Source organism: Coregonus lavaretus, assembly GCF_964263955.1.
Source record: "Coregonus lavaretus genome assembly, chromosome: 30".
In the NCBI taxonomy this organism is placed as follows: domain Eukaryota; kingdom Metazoa; phylum Chordata; class Actinopteri; order Salmoniformes; family Salmonidae; genus Coregonus; species Coregonus lavaretus.
The window spans coordinates 35,046,583-35,067,166 of NC_140017.1; the positions used below are offsets into that span (position 1 = coordinate 35,046,583).

Here is a 20,584-nt window from a genome sequence, read left to right on the forward strand (position 1 = left end):
AAGAGAAGAGAAGAGAAGAGTACAGGGTGAGGAGATGAGAGGAGAGGGGTACAGGGTGGGGAGATGAGAGGAGAAGGGTGAGAAGGTGAGGGGGTGATGAAGAGGAAAGGGAGAGTGATGGAATGGGGAGATAAAGTCAGAGAGGGGACAGACGTAAAGAAGGGATTAGGAGTGATGAAAGGAGACGGTCAGGAACGTCAGAGGGCCAGAGCAGGTCGAGTGTCAGAAGAGGTGGAAAGTACACAGGAAAGAACAAGGGAGGAGAAAGGAGGGGAGGACATGGGAAGTAGTAAAGAGGAGAGAGAGAGAGAGAGAGAGACAGAGAGAGAGAGAGAGAGTGAGAGAGAGACAGAGAGAGAGACAGAGAGACACAGAGAGAGAGAGAGAGTGAGAGAGAGACAGAGAGAGAGACAGAGAGACAGAGACAGAGAGAGAGAGAGAGAGAGAGAGAGAGAGAGAGAGAGAGAGAGAGAGAGAGAGAGAGAGAGAAAGAGAAGAAAGGGAAATATTATTCTAAAAATAAAACTTCAAAACGAGTGGAAAAGCCTGAAACGGGGAATGATTTTGAAGCAGGGGGTAGAAAGAGGTAAATGAAGTCAGGAAAGGGCATCAATATGAACGTACTCTTTTCTTCTGACACACAAAATACTTCTTTCATCTCTGCAGGTGAGCGTAAGGCTGGTCCTGGGCTGTGGAGCTGTAGAGATGGGAGGGCTCTCTCTCTATTATAAAAGGCTTTCAGAACTGATCCCAGAACTGATCCCAGTCAACAATGGCAGGTGGATAGACAAAAGGTCTAAACCCAGGAGATTTAAACATAATCTATTCGTATAAGAGTTGAACCAGGAAGCACACTACAGGAATGTTGCACACACCCAGGAAGACTTAAAGAAGTATGATCACACACTGAGCATCATTCTATTAGTTATTATTACATCGAATTAGGTCACAGTAGTACTAATACAAACATAGTACTAGTCATTAGCACACTGTAGCACTTTAATGTGTAACTTGGGTATGTATTTCTGCTAGCTGTTGCTACAGTTCTACTATTCAAAATGAACTGTCAGAACTAGTGATCACACAACAAAGGCCTGTTTTATTCATCTGTCTAGTCTCTCTGCGTTTCTCTCCCATGCCTCACATGAAAGAGTGCTCATTTGTCCCCCCTAAGCAATTTCTTCATGTTCAACTGCCTTTCTAACTTTCTTCATCTCTATTTTTCTCTCTCTCTTGTTTCATGTTGCAACCACTTTAATCTTTACAGACTCACTCAGTCAGAGGCAAGCAGGTCTCCCAAAGTTCCAGTGTTGCTACCCCTACCCATCTCTGTCTCTGTCTCTGTCTCTGTCTCTGTCTCTGTCTCTCTCTCTCTCTCTCTCTCTCTCCCCCCCCCCCCCCCCCCCCCCCCACACTTATATGTGGATTTCATTCCTGTTTCTGTGAGGAGGGAAGCAGAGTACCAATGTGACTAAACAGTCCTCAGGGACTTTACAGGTATCTGGACTGCTATGCCATGACACAAACAAGCCCACAGTGTGACAAATGCATTAGGGTGAAGCGCTGGTCCCGCAGGGTTGTTTTTCCACTCCAGCGTTGGAACATGGCAACAGGCGCCGCTGGAAGTCCTCAAGTGAGAGAAATTGTATCAGTCACAGCTTCCTGCTTCTCCATGCCCATCCCATCCCACTTTAACACACACAGACACACAGCTGTCCCTCTACCAAGCACCCAGCACCGCTGTTTCATGTTGTTATAATTTATTCCCCCTTTACCATGAGCAGATTTGTGACAGCTCAGATCTGGGGAGTATTCTGACGGAGGATCTTAAATAGCCTGGGCTATAAGAGGGAAGACTGAATTAGATTCATCCCAGGTAGCTATAATGCATCCTGTGTAAGGAAGTAAAGGCATGACTGACTGACGTGCCAGATATCAACAGTATTATACTGTACATACATAGACTACATGTGAACTATTGCTGGTCTTGACACTCCACATGACATGTGGAGAGAGGGGATTTGTCAGAAAAGGAACTTGCTACATTGGATCTTACAGCCGCTCAGGTATCGTGATCTTGACAGGTAAGTTAATAAAAACATGCCCTCTCAAAACACACAGTTGTGCTAGAGTTCATGGTTTATTGCTCTTGTTAAGCACTAGACCATTGCCTCCTTGACTGGAGAACAGAATGAAGCAGAGCAGATCTACGCCTCTGCTGTAAGTTATGTAAGTCTATAGAGATACCAAACTCCATTATGTTTACTATAAACCCACATTCATACAGGGTACGGGGAAGGAAGTCAGGCAGGCAGCAGCTGCATCGCCTGCAGCCAGCCACATATTAAACCAGGTAGCACAGGAATGAGAGCCTATTAACTCCTTCATCTCCTTAAACTATTGTGGGCAGAGGTTGGGCATGTACTGAACCCTGTCACATCGGATCAGGTAAACCCACTGCAGGTTAGGTAAGCAGTGTCCACTCCTAGAGAGCAACCAGCGTCTGATACTGAGTACTAAACTCATGGATATAGAGTGAAAAGCACAATGGTATGGTAAGGATTCTCTTGCAACAGTATGACACAATGTTTCAAACTCTCACAGTCATTTGCATCATAGGCTTTCAGTGAAAACTATTATAAAAGTATACTTCAAGCTTGAGAACTGTTAGTTTCTCCTTGATTTATTCTTGTCGTAGCAAGTTGTTCTGTCTTTCCAGACATATTCAGATGGGAATTGCTAACAGAAACTGGTGGGACCGGAAGATGCACTTCAATAGAAGAACTACATACACAAAAACGCCCTCGCAGGATCAGAGAGAGTGAAATATAAAACAGAATAAAAATACATCTATACAGCTACATTTTTCAGCTGCAGATGTTCAAGGGCTTTTAACTTTCTCAAAGTACTAGGGATCATTTTCAGACAGTAGACCTCACCTCAAGTCAAATGGCACAGTATGATGCAAGACTTTCATGTGAGAGGAGGGATTGCTGAGGGGATCGAGGGATTCCTGAGGAGAGGGAGGGATTCCTGAAGGGATGGAGGGATTGCTGAGGGGATATGATAGAGTAACTGGAGTTTCTAAGGATAAGTGAATTCAAACTGAGAGCTGCTATTGAGAGCTCAGATGAGAGTCCATACATGGAGGGAGTAGGAGTAGGAATCACACAATGACCCTTAACCACTAATACAAGATCAGCTATTCTATTCTTCATCCTATTAACTGTTGCAGGGTGGAACAGAACAGAGCAGAGCAGGGCAGAGCAGGGCAGAGCAGAACAGGGCAGAGCAGAGCAGAACAGGGCAGAGCAGAACAGAGCAGAGCAGAGCAGGGTGGGGCGGGCAGAACAGAGCAGGGCAGAGCAGGGCAGAGCAGGGCAGGGCAGAGCAGGGCAGGGCAGAGCAGGGCAGAACAGGGTGGGGCAGCGAAGCTACAGGCACTGCACTGCTGCCAAGCAGGAATTACATGTAACGTTTTATCACAATGTCAGTCACGTGAAAACCATTGAGGCTGTACACCGACAGAGTGGTAAAGACAGCATTAAGATAGATAAATACAGCATTAAGACCACTGTTATAGACCATGAACACGATAGCAGGTAGGGGCACGAAGGAATTGAGTTATTTGCAACATTCTACAACGATTACATAATACTCCTTTAATATTAATATGACAACTGTAAACGTGGATTAGTGTGCTCTTCAGACTGAGATTAAAAAGAAGTCAATACTACAAAATGTCCATTGAATATTTTCCAGCCGTTGCGGTTAAAGAAGGTGGGGAAGTTATTAGGCAGTAAGCCTTGGAATCCATGCTGTATGGAGTTAACAAGTGAGGACACATAGTAGAAGGACCTATCCCTCTTCTTCCTCCTCTTCCATCGGAGGTAGAATAATCTTATTTGGACCTCCTGCTGGGTGCTGAGAAATGCAGGCCAAAGTTCTCCTCCACTCACCTATCTGGAAGAAGGTGACATCAGACTTGACCCCTGGGCCTGCCCCAGTGCTGGCTGCGACCTCCACACTGTAACGGATCCCTGGAGCCAGGCTGGGGATCAGCAAGGAGAAGGTAGAGCCGTCCACCGTACGGTTGATATGGTACCTGCTCTCATTACCCAAACACCAGATCTGACAGGGCAGAGAGAGAGAGAAGACATTATAACAGTGTTCTGATGGTGGTGTGACAAGTATGGCAAGTTGCTGGTTGATGCTAATGTAACACTTCAGCACACAGTGCATATTTAATTATTCCACCCAGGTATTCCACATATAAAAACACTGGGGCACGTTTTTCTGTTTTTTTTTGTGTTAGACACAGAGTCAGTATTAGCTGCGGTAGCCATAACATGTCCCCCCTGTCTGAGTGAGTGAACCCTAACCCCATGAAAAACAAAGTGTGGATTAGTAATCACCTCCATAACCCAGCAGTAGCAGCTCAGGGCTGTCAGTCACTCACAGGGAGGAGAGAGGGCTCTCTCAGGCTAACTCAATCCAGGGCTCTCTCAGGCTAACTCAATCCAGGGCTCTCTCAGGCTAACTCAATCCAGGGTTATACAGAGCGTCATACATTCACCTCAGCATGAGGCCTGCTAACCCCAATGTCCTGAACCTGGCTAACCCCAACATCCTGAACCTGGCCGCCTCTGCTTTCTTTACCCCCACCACCTCCCATAAATTAACAACCCTCACACACGGACCTGGTTTTGCGGTGTGTGTGTGTGTGTGTGTGTGTGTGCGTGTGTGTGTGCGTGTGTGTGTGTGTGTGTGTGTGTGTGTGCGTGTGTGTGTGTGTATGTGTGTGTGTACGCCGTAGTGTTGGAAAGCTCCAGAAGCCTGTGTGGCTGTTTGAGGAATCACGGTGGGAAGAAGCGCCGCTAGGGACGAGACCCAGTAATGACCGAGGAACGCTCGGATTTAACAACCATGAAATTACTCTAAACCCTATCGCCAGAAAACATTTACCTGGAAAATTAATAGTGGCTTAACTTTTAAATGGACTATGCTGTGTCTCCCCCTCTAACACTAACCTACATTCCCTGTGACAAGAAAATTAAAATGGCAGTTCTCACACAGCATATTATATGAGGAGTGTGCTGGCCGCAGAGTGGGGGCTACACAAACAGCATACTTATGAGTGGACACGGCGAGGAAGGCAGAGAGAGGAGTGCTGTGGCTCAATTGGTAGAGCATGGCGCTTGGGTACGATTCCCACGGGGGACCGGTATGAAAATATATGCACTCCCTACCGTAAGTCACTCTGGATAAGAACGTCTACTAAATGACTAAAATGTAACTACAAAATTAGGCTGACCTGGACCAAAGAGATGGAATGGATTAAGCACTGCAACAAGAGCAGTCGTCCCAAAAAATATCTTACATATCTATTTTCCCTGCTATAATCTCACTCTGATGTTGTCTTTCCCATTCATAACGCTCTTTCCAGTAAATCAAAGAAATCCCTTCTAATGATTTAAGAGGCTCATAAGAGTAGTTTGTGGGCCAATGGCCAAGAGCCAATAGGTACTCAGAAAAATTTCCATATCTGACATTGTAGAAAGAGATCATTATCTAGATTTTAAGCCTGCAGTCCTCTAATCGTTAATCAGCAGGATTCATATATAATGTATGGCTATAATGTATGGCTATAATGTATGGCTATAATTTATGGCTATACTGTAAGGGTGCTATGATGTTTGGCTGATATAATGTGTGGCTATAACGTATGGCTATAATGTATGGCTATAATGTATGGATAAAATGTATGGCTATAATGTATGGCTGTATAGATAATACATCAGGTAGTCTAGAACTTGAGTAGACTACTACTGAATAATCCACTAAGGCCCTCAAATTCAAATCTGGACCTCGAAGCCACCCACTGGGCACACACTGGTTGAATCAATGTTGTTTCCACGTCATTTCAATGAAATTACGTTGAATCAATGTGGAATAGACATTGAAATGACGTCTGTGCCCAGTGGGCAATTCTACTGCTTTTCAACTCCCCATTCTTCCCCTCTAATCAGGGACAGATTTAGACCTGGGAAACCAGATAGGTGCAATTATTTATCAGGCAGAACAGAAAACCAGCAGGCTCTGGACCTCGTAGGGTAAGATTTGAATACCCCTGCACTAAGGAATAGAGAGAGCCTCTGAGGACCACTCAGACATTGTGTACAGTCATGGTCAAAAGTTTTGAGAATGACACAAGATTAGATATTTTTGTCAGCTGTTACTATGAAGTATACTGAAGTATAATTACAAGCATTCCATAAGTGTCAAAGGCTTTTATTTACAATTACATTAAGTTCATGCAAAGAGTCAATATTTGCAGTGTTGACCCTTCTTTTTCAAGACCTTTGCAATCCGCCCTGGCATGCTGTCAATTAACTTCTGGGCCACATCCTGACTGATGGAAGCCCATTCTTGCATAATCAATGCTTGGAGTTTGTCAGAATTTGTGGGTTTTTGTTTGTCCACCCGCCTCTTGAGGATTGACCACAAGTTCTCAATCGGATTAAGGTCTGGGGAGTTTCCTGGTCATGGACCCAAAATGTCGATGTTTTGTTCCCCGAGCCACTTAGTTATCACTTTTGCCTTATGGCAAGGTGCTCCATCATGCTGGAAAAGGCATTGTTCGTCACCAAACTGTTCTTGGATGGTTGGGAGAAGTTACTCTCGGAGGATGTGTTGGTACCATTCTTTATTCATGGCTGTGTTCTTAGGCAAAATTGTGAATGAGCCCACTCCCTTGGCTGAGAAGCAACCCCACACATGAATGGTCTCAGGATGCTTTACTGTTGGCATGACACAGGACTGATGGTAGCGCTCACCTTGTCTTCTCCGGACAAGCTTTTTTCCGGATGCCCCAAACATACGGAAAGGGGATTCACCAGAGAAAATGACTTTACCCCAGTCCTCAGCAGTCCAATCCCTGTACCTTTTGCAGAATATCAGTCTGTCCCTGATGTTTTTCCTGGAGAGAAGTGGCTTCCTCGCTGCCTTTCTTGACACCAGGCCATCCTCCAAAAGTCTTTGCCTCACTGTGCGTGCAGATGCACTCACACCTGCCTGCTGCCATTCCTGAGCAAGCTCTGCACTGGTGGTGCCCCGGTCCCGTAGCTGAATCATCTTTAGGAGATGGTCCTGGCGCTTGCTGGACTTTCTTGGGCGCCCTGAAGCCTTCTTCACAACAATTGAACCTCTCTCCTTGAAGTTCTTGATGATCCGATAAATGGTTGATTTAGGCGCAATCTTACTAGCAGCAATATCCTTGCCTGTGAAGCCCGTTTTGTGCAAAGCAATGATAACGGCACGTGTTTCCTTGCAGATAACCATGGTTAACAGAGGAAGAACAATGATTTCAAGCACCACCCTCCCTTTAACGCTTCCAGTCTGTTATTCTAACTCAATCAGCATGACAGAGTGATCTCCAGCCTTGTCCTCGTCAACACTCTCACCTGTGTTAACGAGAGAATCACTGACATGATGTCAGCTTTTGTGGCAGGGCTGAAATGCAGTGGAAATGTTTTTGGGGGATTAACTTCATTTTCATGCCAAAGAGGGACTTTGCAATTCATCTGATCACTCTTCATAACATTCTGGAGTATATGCAAATTGCCATCATAAAAACTGAAGCAGCAGACTGTGACAATTTATATTTGTGTCATTCTCAAAACTTTTGACCACGACTGTACATCTATCTAGTCCACCAGATGACACTGTTTCACAACCATTTCCACCCACCACCACACAGTAACATCCTACTGTCTCCTCCACCCCTGAGATCACTAGGCACAGAGGAAGTTGAAAACCTCTACCCATGTCTCATAACATTACAGTCTGTCTGTCCTTTGTCTCACGCTGTGCTACGAATATCTACATGGTGTTACAGTAGATGTACCCTACAGACCAGAGTAAATATCTACATGGTGTTACAGTAGACTACCTTAGTACACTACCTTTGACCACGCTCAGAGTATGTAAGGAGAGTTTGGGAGTCCCTGCCAGTGTTCTCACCTTGTACTCCTGGACTAACCCGTTCTGCTCCTCCTCTGGAGGCGGTTGCCAAGAGACCACGATGGCGGTCCCATTGTCCCCACTCTCTGTGATGGTAACCCCACGAGGGGCTGCACTGGGAGCTGGGGACAGACAGACAGAGACAGACAGACACAACAACACATGTTAATATAATACACTCATCAACAGCAACACACACAGTGTCTGCTCTCTCCTCACTTCTACTGCTCTAATGAATGGATCCTATCCAGAAGTCACACACTGTCTGCTCTCTCCTCACACCTACTGCTCTAATGAATGGATCCTATCCAGAAGTCACACACTGTATCTATTCACTAGGTGGCTGTACTAAAAGGACTATCTTTCTTTGTTCAAAGAAAGTGCTTGAGGAAATAAAAATAAAATCCCTGTTTATTCAAACAAAGAGAGAATTATAATTGCAATGTTTACGCTTGTGTGTGTTCTGTGATGATTCTACCCTGATGAGTATAACTAAAGTGAATTAATTATGACAACATACAACATAACACTCTTAATCTCGTTCTGATTCACAGTAATGAAATCATGCATTTCTGCTCACGGGAGTGAAGGCATCGTGTTTGAACTCTGAAAACAATTAGCAACAAAATTAGCAACAAAGCATCGTGGGAGAAATGAAAACACACACCCACAAACATATTTTGGCAAACAGTCTTTTTTTCAGTCAGCTCCTCCCTCCCTCATTCATTCATTCATTCATAACTTTTGATGATGCTCCTCTCTTTCATATGGCATATATGAGCTCTGGGTGTTACTTCCAAACCCCGAAAGATTTCCGCAACCACACAATCACAGTCTATGAACAATTAGCACAGCACTTATGTGTACGTAGTATTTGGGTTTATCATCCTCTGGGTTTCACAGGACTTTTTCAAACAGTACAACATCTGCCCTAACACGTAGAAAACACCACAGCACATAATATGATCCTTTACTCTCTACACCCGCTGGGAACAGCTGTTGTTCTCACACGCATGCATAGTTGCAAAGGTCACAGATAAACTCTGTGCGCTCGCACACACACAAACACACACACACACACACACACACACACACACACACACACACACACACACACACACACACACACACACACACACACACACACACACACACACACACACACACACACACACACACACACACACACACACACACACACACAGATATGTCCACCCACCTTCCTCCAGAGTCTTGGCTATCTTGACCTCACTGTCTGTTCCCTGGAACTCGTTGAAGAAGGGGCGAACTTTGAACTCGTAGGTGACTCCTTTCCTGAGCTGGGGCACCACAGTACTGTCCTCCCCTGGGGTTCTCACCTCAAACACAGCCCAGTCACTCCTCTGCTGCCCCTCTGGAGAGGCCCTGTACATCACCTTATAACCCTGGATGTACTGAGACTGCTGCTCCACCTAGTGGCCAGGGGAGATAACAACACAGACAGACAGACAGACAGACAGACAGACACACAGACACACACACACACACACAGACACACAGACACACACACACACAAACATACACACACAGACACATACACACACAGACATACACACACAGACATACAGGTCAGCATGACTCTATTTAGGCACTCAGAGTGACTCTACAGTGGAAAGTCTCTCAGCATCGTTCTGGAAAACATTATCAATAGACAGCTCAGTTGTTGCTGTAGTCTTGTTTAACTAATGTGGCTGTCCCTGGCTGGCTGGCTGGCTGGCTAGTGGGGACCGGAGTGCTAACTCATCACATGGTCCATCCATCCCTCCATCCATCCATCTATCCCTCCATCCCTCCGTCTGTGTGTCGGCCAGTGGAGCGGATCCGTTTGGAGCGGCAGCGATGTGTGGAAACCGCAACACACTATGAGGTCATAGCCCAGAGGTTCCTGAGAGTCTGGTCCTGGTTAGAAGGGGCTAGAACTGGGCGCCCAGAACAGCCCGCGCCGTCTCCTCCTGACTTATGGGAACTCTAGTCTAGGATCAGGGGGACAGTGGAGCTGACTCATACACCAGGGGACAGGACAGGCTGAGGGTACAGAGAGAGCCTTGATGACAGAGATCATATCGTATAATAGAGCATTGGTAAATGTGGATCTTGATTTAGAGAGGCTTGGATAGAGTCAGTCATGGCTGATGGCATGTGTTAGTGAACTTCAGATCATCTATTCGTTTGCCTCTACTGAATATATGCATTTTACAATACAACCTATGTGAACTAGAAGGATACTATAGTGTAGTGTACTCTAGTGTACTGTACATTTTTACATTTTAGTCATTTAGCAGACGCTCTTATCCAGAGTGATTTACAGTTAGTGAGTGCATACATTTTCATACACTACACTACAGTTTACTGTAGTGTAGTGTACTGTACTGTACTCTAGTGTACTGTAGTGTACTGTGCTGTAGTGTACTGCACTGTACTGTAATGTAGTATACAGTAGTGTAGTGTAATGTACTATCAAATGAGGTCCCTGTGAAACGCAGGCAGTACTGGCTTGTAAAGTTTAACATTTGTGTTTTTGTATCTCTCTCCTATAAAATGTGCTGTCGGCTCAGGTGGTCTTCATTAGGCTCAGAACTGTGCAACCGTTAAGCAGAAACACATAAGAACAACAACATACAACCCAGAAACTCAAACCATGGCCATGTAAAGAGTGCAGGTAAATACAATGCAAAGTTATTAGTGACTCTTGGTGGAAAAGTCTAGTTGGTTTCTCCTGGAGCATTCCAGTCAGACAGGGTAACACGGAGACGGGCAGTCAGACAGGGTAACAGCGAGACGGGCTGTCAGACAGAGTAACTGGGCATCAGACAGGGTAACACGGAGACGGGCTGTCAGACAGGGTAACTGGGCATCAGACAGGGTAACACGGAGACGGGCTGTCAGACAGGGTAACAGCGAGACGGGCTGTCAGACAGAGTAACTGGGCATCAGACAGGGTAACACAGAGACGGGCTGTCAGACAGGGTAACACGGAGACGGGCTGTCAGACAGGGTAACTGGGCATCAGACAGGGTAACACGGAGACGGGCTGTCAGACAGGGTAACAGCGAGACGGGCTGTCAGACAGAGTAACTGGGCATCAGACAGGGTAACAAGGAGACGGGCTGTCAGACAGGGTAACTGGGCATCAGACAGGGTAACACGGAGACGGGCTGTCAGACAGGGTAACACGGAGACGGGCTGTCAGACAGGGTAACTGGGCATCAGACAGGGTAACACGGAGACGGGCTGTCAGACAGGGTAACAGCGAGACGGGCTGTCAGACAGAGTAACTGGGCATCAGACAGGGTAACAAGGAGACGGGCTGTCAGACAGGGTAACTGGGCATCAGACAGGGTAACACGGAGACGGGCAGTCAGACAGGGTAACTGGGCATCAGACAGGGTAACACGGAGACGGGCTGTCAGACACGGTAACTGGGAGACGGGCTGTCAGACACGGTAACTGGGAGACGGGCTGTCAGACACGGTAACTGGGAGACGGTCTGTCAGACACGGTAACTGGGAGACGGGCAGTCAGACACGGTAACTGGGAGACGGGCTGTCAGACACGGTAACTGGGAGACGGGCTGTCAGACACGGTAACTGGGAGACGGGCTGTCAGACAGGGTAACAGCGAGACGGGCTGTCAGACACGGTAACTGGGAGACGGTCTGTCAGACAGGGTAACTGGGAGACGGGCAGTCAGACAGGGTAACTGGGGATCAGACAGGGTAACACGGAGACGGTCTGCCAGACACGGTAACTGGGAGACGGGCTGTCAGACACGGTAACTGGGAGACGGTCTGTCAGACAGGGTAACTGGGAGACGGTCTGTCAGACATGGTAACTGGGAGACGGTCTGCCAGACACGGTAACTGGGAGACGGGCTGTCAGACATGGTAACTGGGCAGTGGTGATCAGAAAGAGTCTTGGATCAGTATTGGCATGTCAGTATCCTTTTCACATATCCCATTCATCACTCATTATGGTACCTAGTTATCCCTGGAAACGTAGGTGTGGCCTTGTGTTCAAATACAAAGCAGAGATTGGACCAACCCCCAAGGGTAGTAGCAGCCTATACTGTATGAACAAGAAGGCAGTTTATATAATACAGTATGTCTGACACAACTAGTGAGGTGCACAGTTATACTTTCTTTCTATTCAGCCCAACAGAACCTAGAATATATAGACATGGAGCCAGTGTTTAATAAGATATCCACTATCTCACAGCAGAGAGGTCCTAACACCTCTCCAAGCTGCCCTTTAACCTCTCCCTCTCCTTTATTCTCCTCCTCCTCCTCCCCTCCCACATCTGCAACCCATTTCAGCCTGAGAGCACTAGTTGGCTGCCTCTTCCTTCTCACTTGTATTGTTTTAACAGCAGTCAAGTGTTTTCAATCTGGGAGGGCACAGGCTGGCACGCTGTGCTGCTGGGCGGCTTATGGCAGTGGACTGGTGTGTTGTGGAGTGTTGTGAGTTGCCCGCTGTGGGTTGGTTTAGCTCTGACTGAAGACAGGCGGACAAACAGACAGACAGGCAAACAGGTCCTACAGCAGGAGTGCTGGCCAGTGTGACTGGTCCTGACCAGATGGACACTTAGAAAGTTTTGACAGGGTTCCAGTCTGTTCTTTGTTCTCTCTCTCTGCAGTGCAGTGTCCGTCCTCTACAGGACATTAGGACATTAGGACATTAGCACTGCTGAGTGGCCAAACAAATCGACCGTGAGCACAGAGCGCTCCAGACCTTGCCACTCCCCATGATGACTTTGGAGCAAACAATAAAAATCTATGCTAAAACATACAAAATACAAAATAGATATTAAAGTAATACATAAACCATATACATACATACATTAGGCTTGTAATCCCTAAAGCCCTGTTTTGAAGCAGAGAGAACCACTCACCGTCCACTGCACTCTGACGGAGGAGGAGGAGAGGATGGTGGGGTTGTGAAGGTGGATGACCACCTCTCCTAACTCCCTCTGGATCTGACGGTGGTCCACTCCCTGACTGGTGGGGGGGATATCTACACACACACACACACACACACACACACACACACACACACACACACACACACACACACACAATAAATACATGTACAGTATGAACAGTAGAGGGTCCAGACAGGACAAGGTCCAAACAGGACAAGGTCCAGACAGGGACAAGGTCCAGACAGGGACAAGGTCCAGACAGGACAAGGTCCAAACAGGACAAGGTCCAGACAGGACAAGGTCCAGACAGGACAAGGTCCAAACAGGACAAGGTCCAGGCAGGGACAAGGTCCAGACAGGACAAGGTCCAGGCAGGGACAAGGTCCAGACAGGACAAGGTCCAGACAGGACAAGGTCCAAACAGGACAAGGTCCAGGCAGGGACAAGGTCCAGACAGGACAAGGTCCAGACAGGACAAGGTCCAAACAGGACAAGGTCCAGGCAGGGACAAGGTCCAGACAGGACAAGGTCCAGGCAGGGACAAGGTCCAAACAGGACAAGGTCCAGACAGGGACAAGGTCCAGACAGGGACCTAAAGTTTCCCATTTGAAGGCATTAAGAGAGAGCAGAGACCCACCTTGTGTTTTGACGGTGTCAGTTATGGGGCTGGGGTCACTCAGGCCGTAGGCATTAGCAGCTCGGACCAGGAACAGGTAGACAGCACTGGCCTTCAGGCCCTTCAACACATACGACTCAGTCTTCACATGTTCTGCCAGGGTCTGCCAGCTGCTGCCTGACGCATGACTAGGAGAGAAGGCAGAACAGGATGTTACACATCAGGTTTAAAGTTCATACACACCCTCAGAGCGTAGGCGTTGTAGATTTGTGGTAGTAGATTAGTGGTCTGAGGGCACACATTTAATGTGTTGTGAAATTTGTTGTGAAATGTAATGTAATGTTTTTAATTGTATATAACTGGCTAGTCATGGCTCACATCAACACCATTATCCCAGAAACCCTAGACCCACTCCAATTTGCATACCGCCCCAACAGATCCACAGATGATGCAATCTCTATTGCACTACACACTGCCCTTTCCCACCTGGACAAGAGGAACACCTACGTGAGAATGCTATTCATTGACTACAGTTCAGCATTCAACACCATAGTGCCCTCAAAGCTCATCACTAAGCTAAGGATCCTGGGACTAAACACCTCCCTCTGCAACTGGATCCTGGACATCCTGACGGGCCGCCCCCAGGCTGATCCTCAACACGGGGGCCCCTCAGGGGTGCGTGCTCAGTCCCCTCCTGTACTCCCTGTTCACCCATGACTGCATGGCCAGGCACGACTCCAACACCATCATTAAGTTTGCCGACGACACAACAGTGGTAGGCCTGATCACCGACAGCGATGAGACAGCCTATAGGAGGAGGTCAGAGACCTGGCCGTGTGGTGCCAGGATAACAACCTCTCCCTCAACGTGACCAAGACAAAGGAGATGATTGTGGACTACAGGAAAAAAAAGATTTTTTTTTTCCTTGGTGTCCACATTACCAACGAACTATCATGGTCCAAACACACCAAGACAGTCGTGAAGAGGGCACGACAAACCCTATTCCCCTTCAGGAGACTGAAAAGATTTGGCATGGGTCCTCAGATCCTCAAAAAGTTATACAGCTGCACCATCGAGAGCATCCTGACTGGTTGTATCACCGCCTGGTATGGCAACTGCTCGGCCTCCGACCGCAAGGCAATACAGAGGGTAGTGCGTACGGCCCAGTACATCACTGGGGCCAAGCTTCCTGCCATCCAGGACCTCTATACCAGGCGGTGTCAGAGGAAGGCCCTCAAAATTGTCAAAGACTCCAGCCACCCTAGTCATAGACTGTTCTCTCTGCTACCACACGGCAAGCGGTACCAGAGCGCCAAGTCTAGGTCCAAAAGGCTTCTCAACAGCTTCTAAGCCATAAGACTCCTGAACAGCTAATCATGGCTACCCGGACTACTTGCACTGCCCCCCCCCACACCCACCCCATATTTTTACGCTGCTGCTACTCTGTTAATTATTTATGCATTGTCACTTTAACTCTACCCACATGTACATATTACCTCAACTACCTCAACTAGCCGGTGCCCCCGCACATTGACTCTGCACCGGTACCCCCCTGTATATAGCCTCCCTACTGTTATTTTATTTTACTTCTGCTCTTTTTTTCTAAACACTTTTTTGTTGTTGTTTTATTTTACTTTTTTATTTAAAATAAATGCATTGTTGGTTAAGGGCTGTAAGTAAGCATTTCACGGTAATGTCTACACCTGTTGTATTCGGTGCATATGGCAAATAAAATTTGATTTGATTTGATTTAACTGCCTTAATTTTGCTGGACCCCAGGAGGAATAGCTGCTGCCTTGGCAGGAACTAATGGGGGTCCTTAATAAATGCAAATACACTGTGACATCACTTTATTTACTTTGGTCACAAGCGACCTCCTATTACCTGAAGGCCTCTATGATGTAGGAGGTGGGTGTGGCTCCTGTGACGTTGGGCTTCCAGGACAGGGTGACAGAGGTGCGAGTGACGTCAGTGACCTCAGGTTTGGAGGGGGCGCTGGGGATCAGGTTGGGGTCAGTGGGTCTGGCCGGCTGCACTGGAACACCAAACTCTGAACATGGGGAGGGAGAGGAGGGTATCATGAGACATGACTGTTTTCTAAAAATCTAAATTAATACTTTATCAGTAATGCCAGACTATGGACATGTCTCTCACATGAATGCATACCAAGCACATTCAGACACACACAGACTCACGCACACCTTCACACGTACACTCCCTGTGGTGGTGCCAAGATTGTGAAATTCCAACAAAAGAAAACAATTACACACTGAATGTATTTAATTCAATCTCGATATGGAGTGTAGCCACAGTGACAGCGACAGCAGGCAGCTGTTGGCTTACCTTGAACCTCCAGGTAGGCCTTCCACGAGGCCTCGCCACTGGGAGTGGAGGCGATGCATGTGTACATGCCTGTGTCACCCAGCTGAAAGACAGAAGAAAATAGAACAGGAAATAGAGGGGAGAGAGGGACTAGGTTTGTGATTGCTCTGGGTTAAAATGCAAATGACAAAGTACTGTCTGGTCATGGTCTGCCATCAGTGGAATTTGACTAAAATAGTGCTGCTTCTCTATTTCTCTCTCTCTCCGCTCCTCTCTGCTCATTGACATGCTGGTGTGGTCCCTAGCAGCCAGCCGTCAGTGCCTGGTAATCTCACTATCATCTCTCCCTCTAGAAAGTGGAAAAGCAGCTGGGAAGGCCAAGTGGCAGGATTGTACCAGTCAAATTGGAAAGATTTTCACAGGAGCACAGACTAATTGCAGACCTCCTCTCCTCTCCTCTCCTCTCCTCTCCTCTCCTCTCCTCTCCTCTCCTCTCCTCTCCTCTCCTCTCCTCTCCTCTCCTCTCCTCTCCTCTCCTCTTCTCTCCTCTCCTCTCCTCATCCCTCATCCCTCCTCTCACCCTCCCCCCAGGGAAAGGACTGCTTTACAGAACAGATGCGGTGACACTCTCTAGAGAGGGAGTGTGTGTCTCAGTGTGTGAGAGAGGGAGTGTGTGTCTCAGTGTGTGAGAGAGGGCGTGTCCCTGTAGATCAGCCTCCAGGTAGGGTCCATCTAAGTTCAACCTGACAGGTAAGACAAACCATCCAACTCTTAAAAATACACTAAAACCTCATCACAAAACTAATAGCATTACTAAAGTTTAAAAAACACACACGTCAAAGACACGGTGTGTTACCGCCAAACATAAATGACATGTAAATTACTTTAGGTAAGGTTTCGGTTGAAAACACATCACACTGTTCTCACAGTGTTGCCCATTCACCACAGCCCTGTCACCACACACAACACGCCTGCAGTCATCACAACACAAACTCACGCGCACACACACACACACACACACCGCAACAGTCTGACGAGAACTCTGACCCCTTGACGCCTCCATCTGGAGAAGGCGTCGGCACCCCGCTCGTGTCTCCCTGAGAGTGTGTTCTGCATCACACAGCTCCCCGTTACACTCTGAGGATTGAGTGACAGGACAAGAGTGTGTGTGTGACTTCACAGACTCCACTTCAAACCACTGACAGCTGATCGAGCAGCGGGAGTTATTCTGCCAGCCAGCCAGCCAGTCACTCTGCCGTATAGACAGGATACAGGACAGCTGTGAAGTTGATTCTGGGGGAATGCAATATTAATGTCTCGGCTAATGGAAGAGGTTGATTGGAAATGTAAACATGTAACGGAGGTCAATTTGGAAGTCTTCAGACAGTCATACTGTTCTACAAAGAGAAAGATAATTCCATTCAGTTATGTTCTTATTTCCATATATTAGCATAATGGGGCATATGGTTTGAAAGCCAACTGCCTCAGTAAGATATTCAATTTGTGCTGGTGCACTACAGTAGCCCTATATGTTGCTCAGTAGATCATACAGTTCTATAGTATAAAGGCTTTCATACACAGTCCGCCTGCAGTTTGATGTATTTTCTCAATACTAATACTCCGAACCAGAGAGATAAATCAATAAATTGTTTTATGTTTATGTGCTTTGAAAAGCTTGGAGAGAAAAGCTTCCATGTGTTTATACAGTGCATACAGTGAAGATGAGAGTTGCTTTGTGTGTGTGTGTGTGTGTGTGCATGTATATGTTTGAGTGTGTGTAAATGTGTGTGTGTGTGTCAGTGTGTGTGTGTGTGTGTTACCTTGGCGTAGCGGATCTGCAGTGCGCCCGTGTCCAGCTGTTTGACCCGAGAGTCGTGAGTGGACACCAACACTCCGTCCTTCCTCCACAGGATGGTGGGGGTGGGGTTGCCCGTTGCTAGGCAACTCAGGACCACCGTCCCGTCCACAGACACTGTCTGATTGGTCGGACCCTGGCGGACAACTGGAGGTGGGCGATCCGACACAACTAGAGAGAGAAAGAGAGAGGGAGAGAGAGACTTATACAATGCAGCAGTGCCCACCTTCGCCCGGACCCTAACGGACATCGCCCTCAACCACAGCCCCAACACCTCATACAGGAGCAACAGATCAACAGACACCCCGCCCAGACCAGCGAGACACTCTCTCAGACCCCTATCAGATCACAGCAAAATCACAGTCTACTTGAACAGAGCAGTACTAAATCATGAGGCCTCAAAGCCAAAAGAACTGAATAATATTAAGATATGCTATGGATGGAAGGAAAGTTCTGTGGAAACCTACCAAAAAACAATTAGGCAACAACAAATTCAATCTCTTTTAGACAACTTCCTGGACAAAACGTTTCACTGTAATAGTGAAGGTGTAAACTTGGCAGTAGAAAACCTAAACAGTATATTTGACCTCTCAGCTTCTCCATCAAATCTAAAAATGTCAAACAGAAAACCGAAGAAAATTAACAACAATGACAAATGGTTTGATGAAGAATGCAAAAACACAAGAAAGAAATTGAGAAACCTATCCAACCAAAAACATAGAGACCCAGAAAACCTGAGCCTACACCTTCACTGTGGTGAATCACTAAAACAATACAGAAATACACTACGGAAAAAGAAGGAACAGCACGTCAGAAATCAGCTCAATGTAATTGAAGAATCCATAGACTCTAACCACTTCTGAGAAAATTGGAAAACACTAAAACAACAACACAAAGAGTTATCTATCCAAAACGGAGATGTATGGATAAACCACTTCTCCAATCTTTTTGGCCCTATAACAAAGAACAAAGAGCAACAACATATACATGATCAAATGCAAATCTTAGAATCAACTATTAAAGAACCCACTGGATTATCCAATTACATTGAATGAACTACAGGACAAAATACAAACACTCCAACCCAAAAAGGCCTGTTGTGTTGATGGTATCCTCAATGAAATGATAAAATATACAGACCACAAATTCCAATTGGCTATACTTAAACTCATTAAAATTATCCTTAGCTCTGGCATCTTCCCCAATATTTGGAACCAAGGACTGATCACCCCAATCCACAAAAGTGGAGACAAATTTCACACCAATAACTACCGTGGGATATATATGCGTCAACAGCAACCTTGGGAAAATCCTCTGCATTATCATTAACAGCAGACTCGTACATTTCCTCAGTGAAAACAATGTACTGAGCAAATGTCAAATTGGCTTTCTACCAAATTACCGTACGACAGACCACGTATTCACCCTGCACACCCTAATTGACAAACAAACAAACCAAAACAAAGGCAAAGTCTTCTCATGCTTTGTTGATTTCAAAAAAGCTTTTGACTCAATTTGGCATGAGGGTCTGCTATACAAATTGATGGAAAGTGCTGTTGGGGGAAAAACATACAACATTATAAAATCCATGTACACAGACAACAAGTGTGCGGAAAAATTGGCAAAAAACACACATATTTCTTTCCACAGGGCCGTGGGGAGACACAGGGATGCAGCTTAAGCCCCACCCTCTTCAACATATATATATCAACGAATTGGTGATGGCACTAGAACAGTCTGCAGCACCCGGCCTCACCCTACTAGAATCTGAAGTCAAATGTCTTCTGTTTGCTGATGATCTGGTGCTTCTATCCCCAACCAAGGAGGACCTACAGCAGCACCTAGATCTTCTGCACAGATTCAGACCTGGGCCCTGACAATAACTCTCAGTAAGACAAAAATAATGGTGCTCCAAAAAATGTCCAGTTGCCAGGACCACAAATACAAATTCCATCTAGACACTGTTGCCCTAGAGCACACAAAAAACTATACATACCTCGGCCTAAACATTAGCGCCACAGGTAACTTCCACAAAGCTGTGAACGATCTGAGAGATAAGGTAAGAAGGGCCTTCTATGCCATCAAAAGGAACATAAAATGTGACATACCAATTAGGATCTGGCTAAAAATACTTGAATCAGATATAGAACCCATTGCCCTTTATGGTTGTGAGGTCTGGGGTCCGCTCACCAACCAATAATTCACAAAATGGGACAAACACCAAATTCAGACTCTGCATGCAGAATTCTGCAAAATTATCCTTTGTGTACAACGTAAAACACCAAAAAATGCATGTAGAGCAGAATTAGGCTGATACCCGCTAATTATCAAAATCCAGAAAAGAGCCGTTAAAGGAAGCGATCCCCAAACCTTCCATAACAAAGCCATCACCTACAGAGAGATTAACCTGGAGAAGAGTCCCCCAAGGCAAGCTGGTCATGGGGCTCTGTTCACAAACACAAAAAGACCCCACAGAACTCCAGGACAGCAACACAATTAGACCCAACCAAATCATGAGAAAACTAAAAGATAATTACTTGACACATTGGAAAGAATTAAGCAAAAAACCGAGCAAACTAGAGTGCTATTTGGCCCTAAACAGAGAGTACACAGTGGCAGAATACCTAACCAATGTGACTGACCCAAAATTAAGGAAAGCTTTGACTATGTTTTGACTTAGTGAGCATAGCCTTGCTACTGAGAAAGGCCGCCGTAGGCAGACCTGGCTCTCAAGAGAAGACAGGCTAAGTGCACAAAAATGAGGTGGAAACTGAGCTACACTTCCTAACCTCCTGCCAAATGTATGACCATAT

General features: G+C 46.4%; 1 protein-coding gene across 1 annotated transcript in view; it reads right to left on the reverse strand.

Annotated features, from left to right (window-relative positions):
- The window catches only part of LOC311106224 (roundabout homolog 1-like), a gene marked incomplete at both ends in the record, with an annotated part of 23,536 nt that overhangs the window by 609 nt on the left and 2,343 nt on the right, over positions 1–20,584 (reverse strand). The window contains 8 exons of the mRNA XM_084148527.1: positions 3,960–4,131; positions 8,023–8,144; positions 9,242–9,473; positions 12,949–13,070; positions 13,616–13,782; positions 15,479–15,644; positions 15,938–16,019; positions 17,737–17,942. Of these exons, the coding sequence (XP_084004653.1) occupies positions 3,960–4,131; positions 8,023–8,144; positions 9,242–9,473; positions 12,949–13,070; positions 13,616–13,782; positions 15,479–15,644; positions 15,938–16,019; positions 17,737–17,942 (1,269 nt within the window). The remainder of the gene's footprint in view (positions 1–3,959; positions 4,132–8,022; positions 8,145–9,241; positions 9,474–12,948; positions 13,071–13,615; positions 13,783–15,478; positions 15,645–15,937; positions 16,020–17,736; positions 17,943–20,584) is intronic.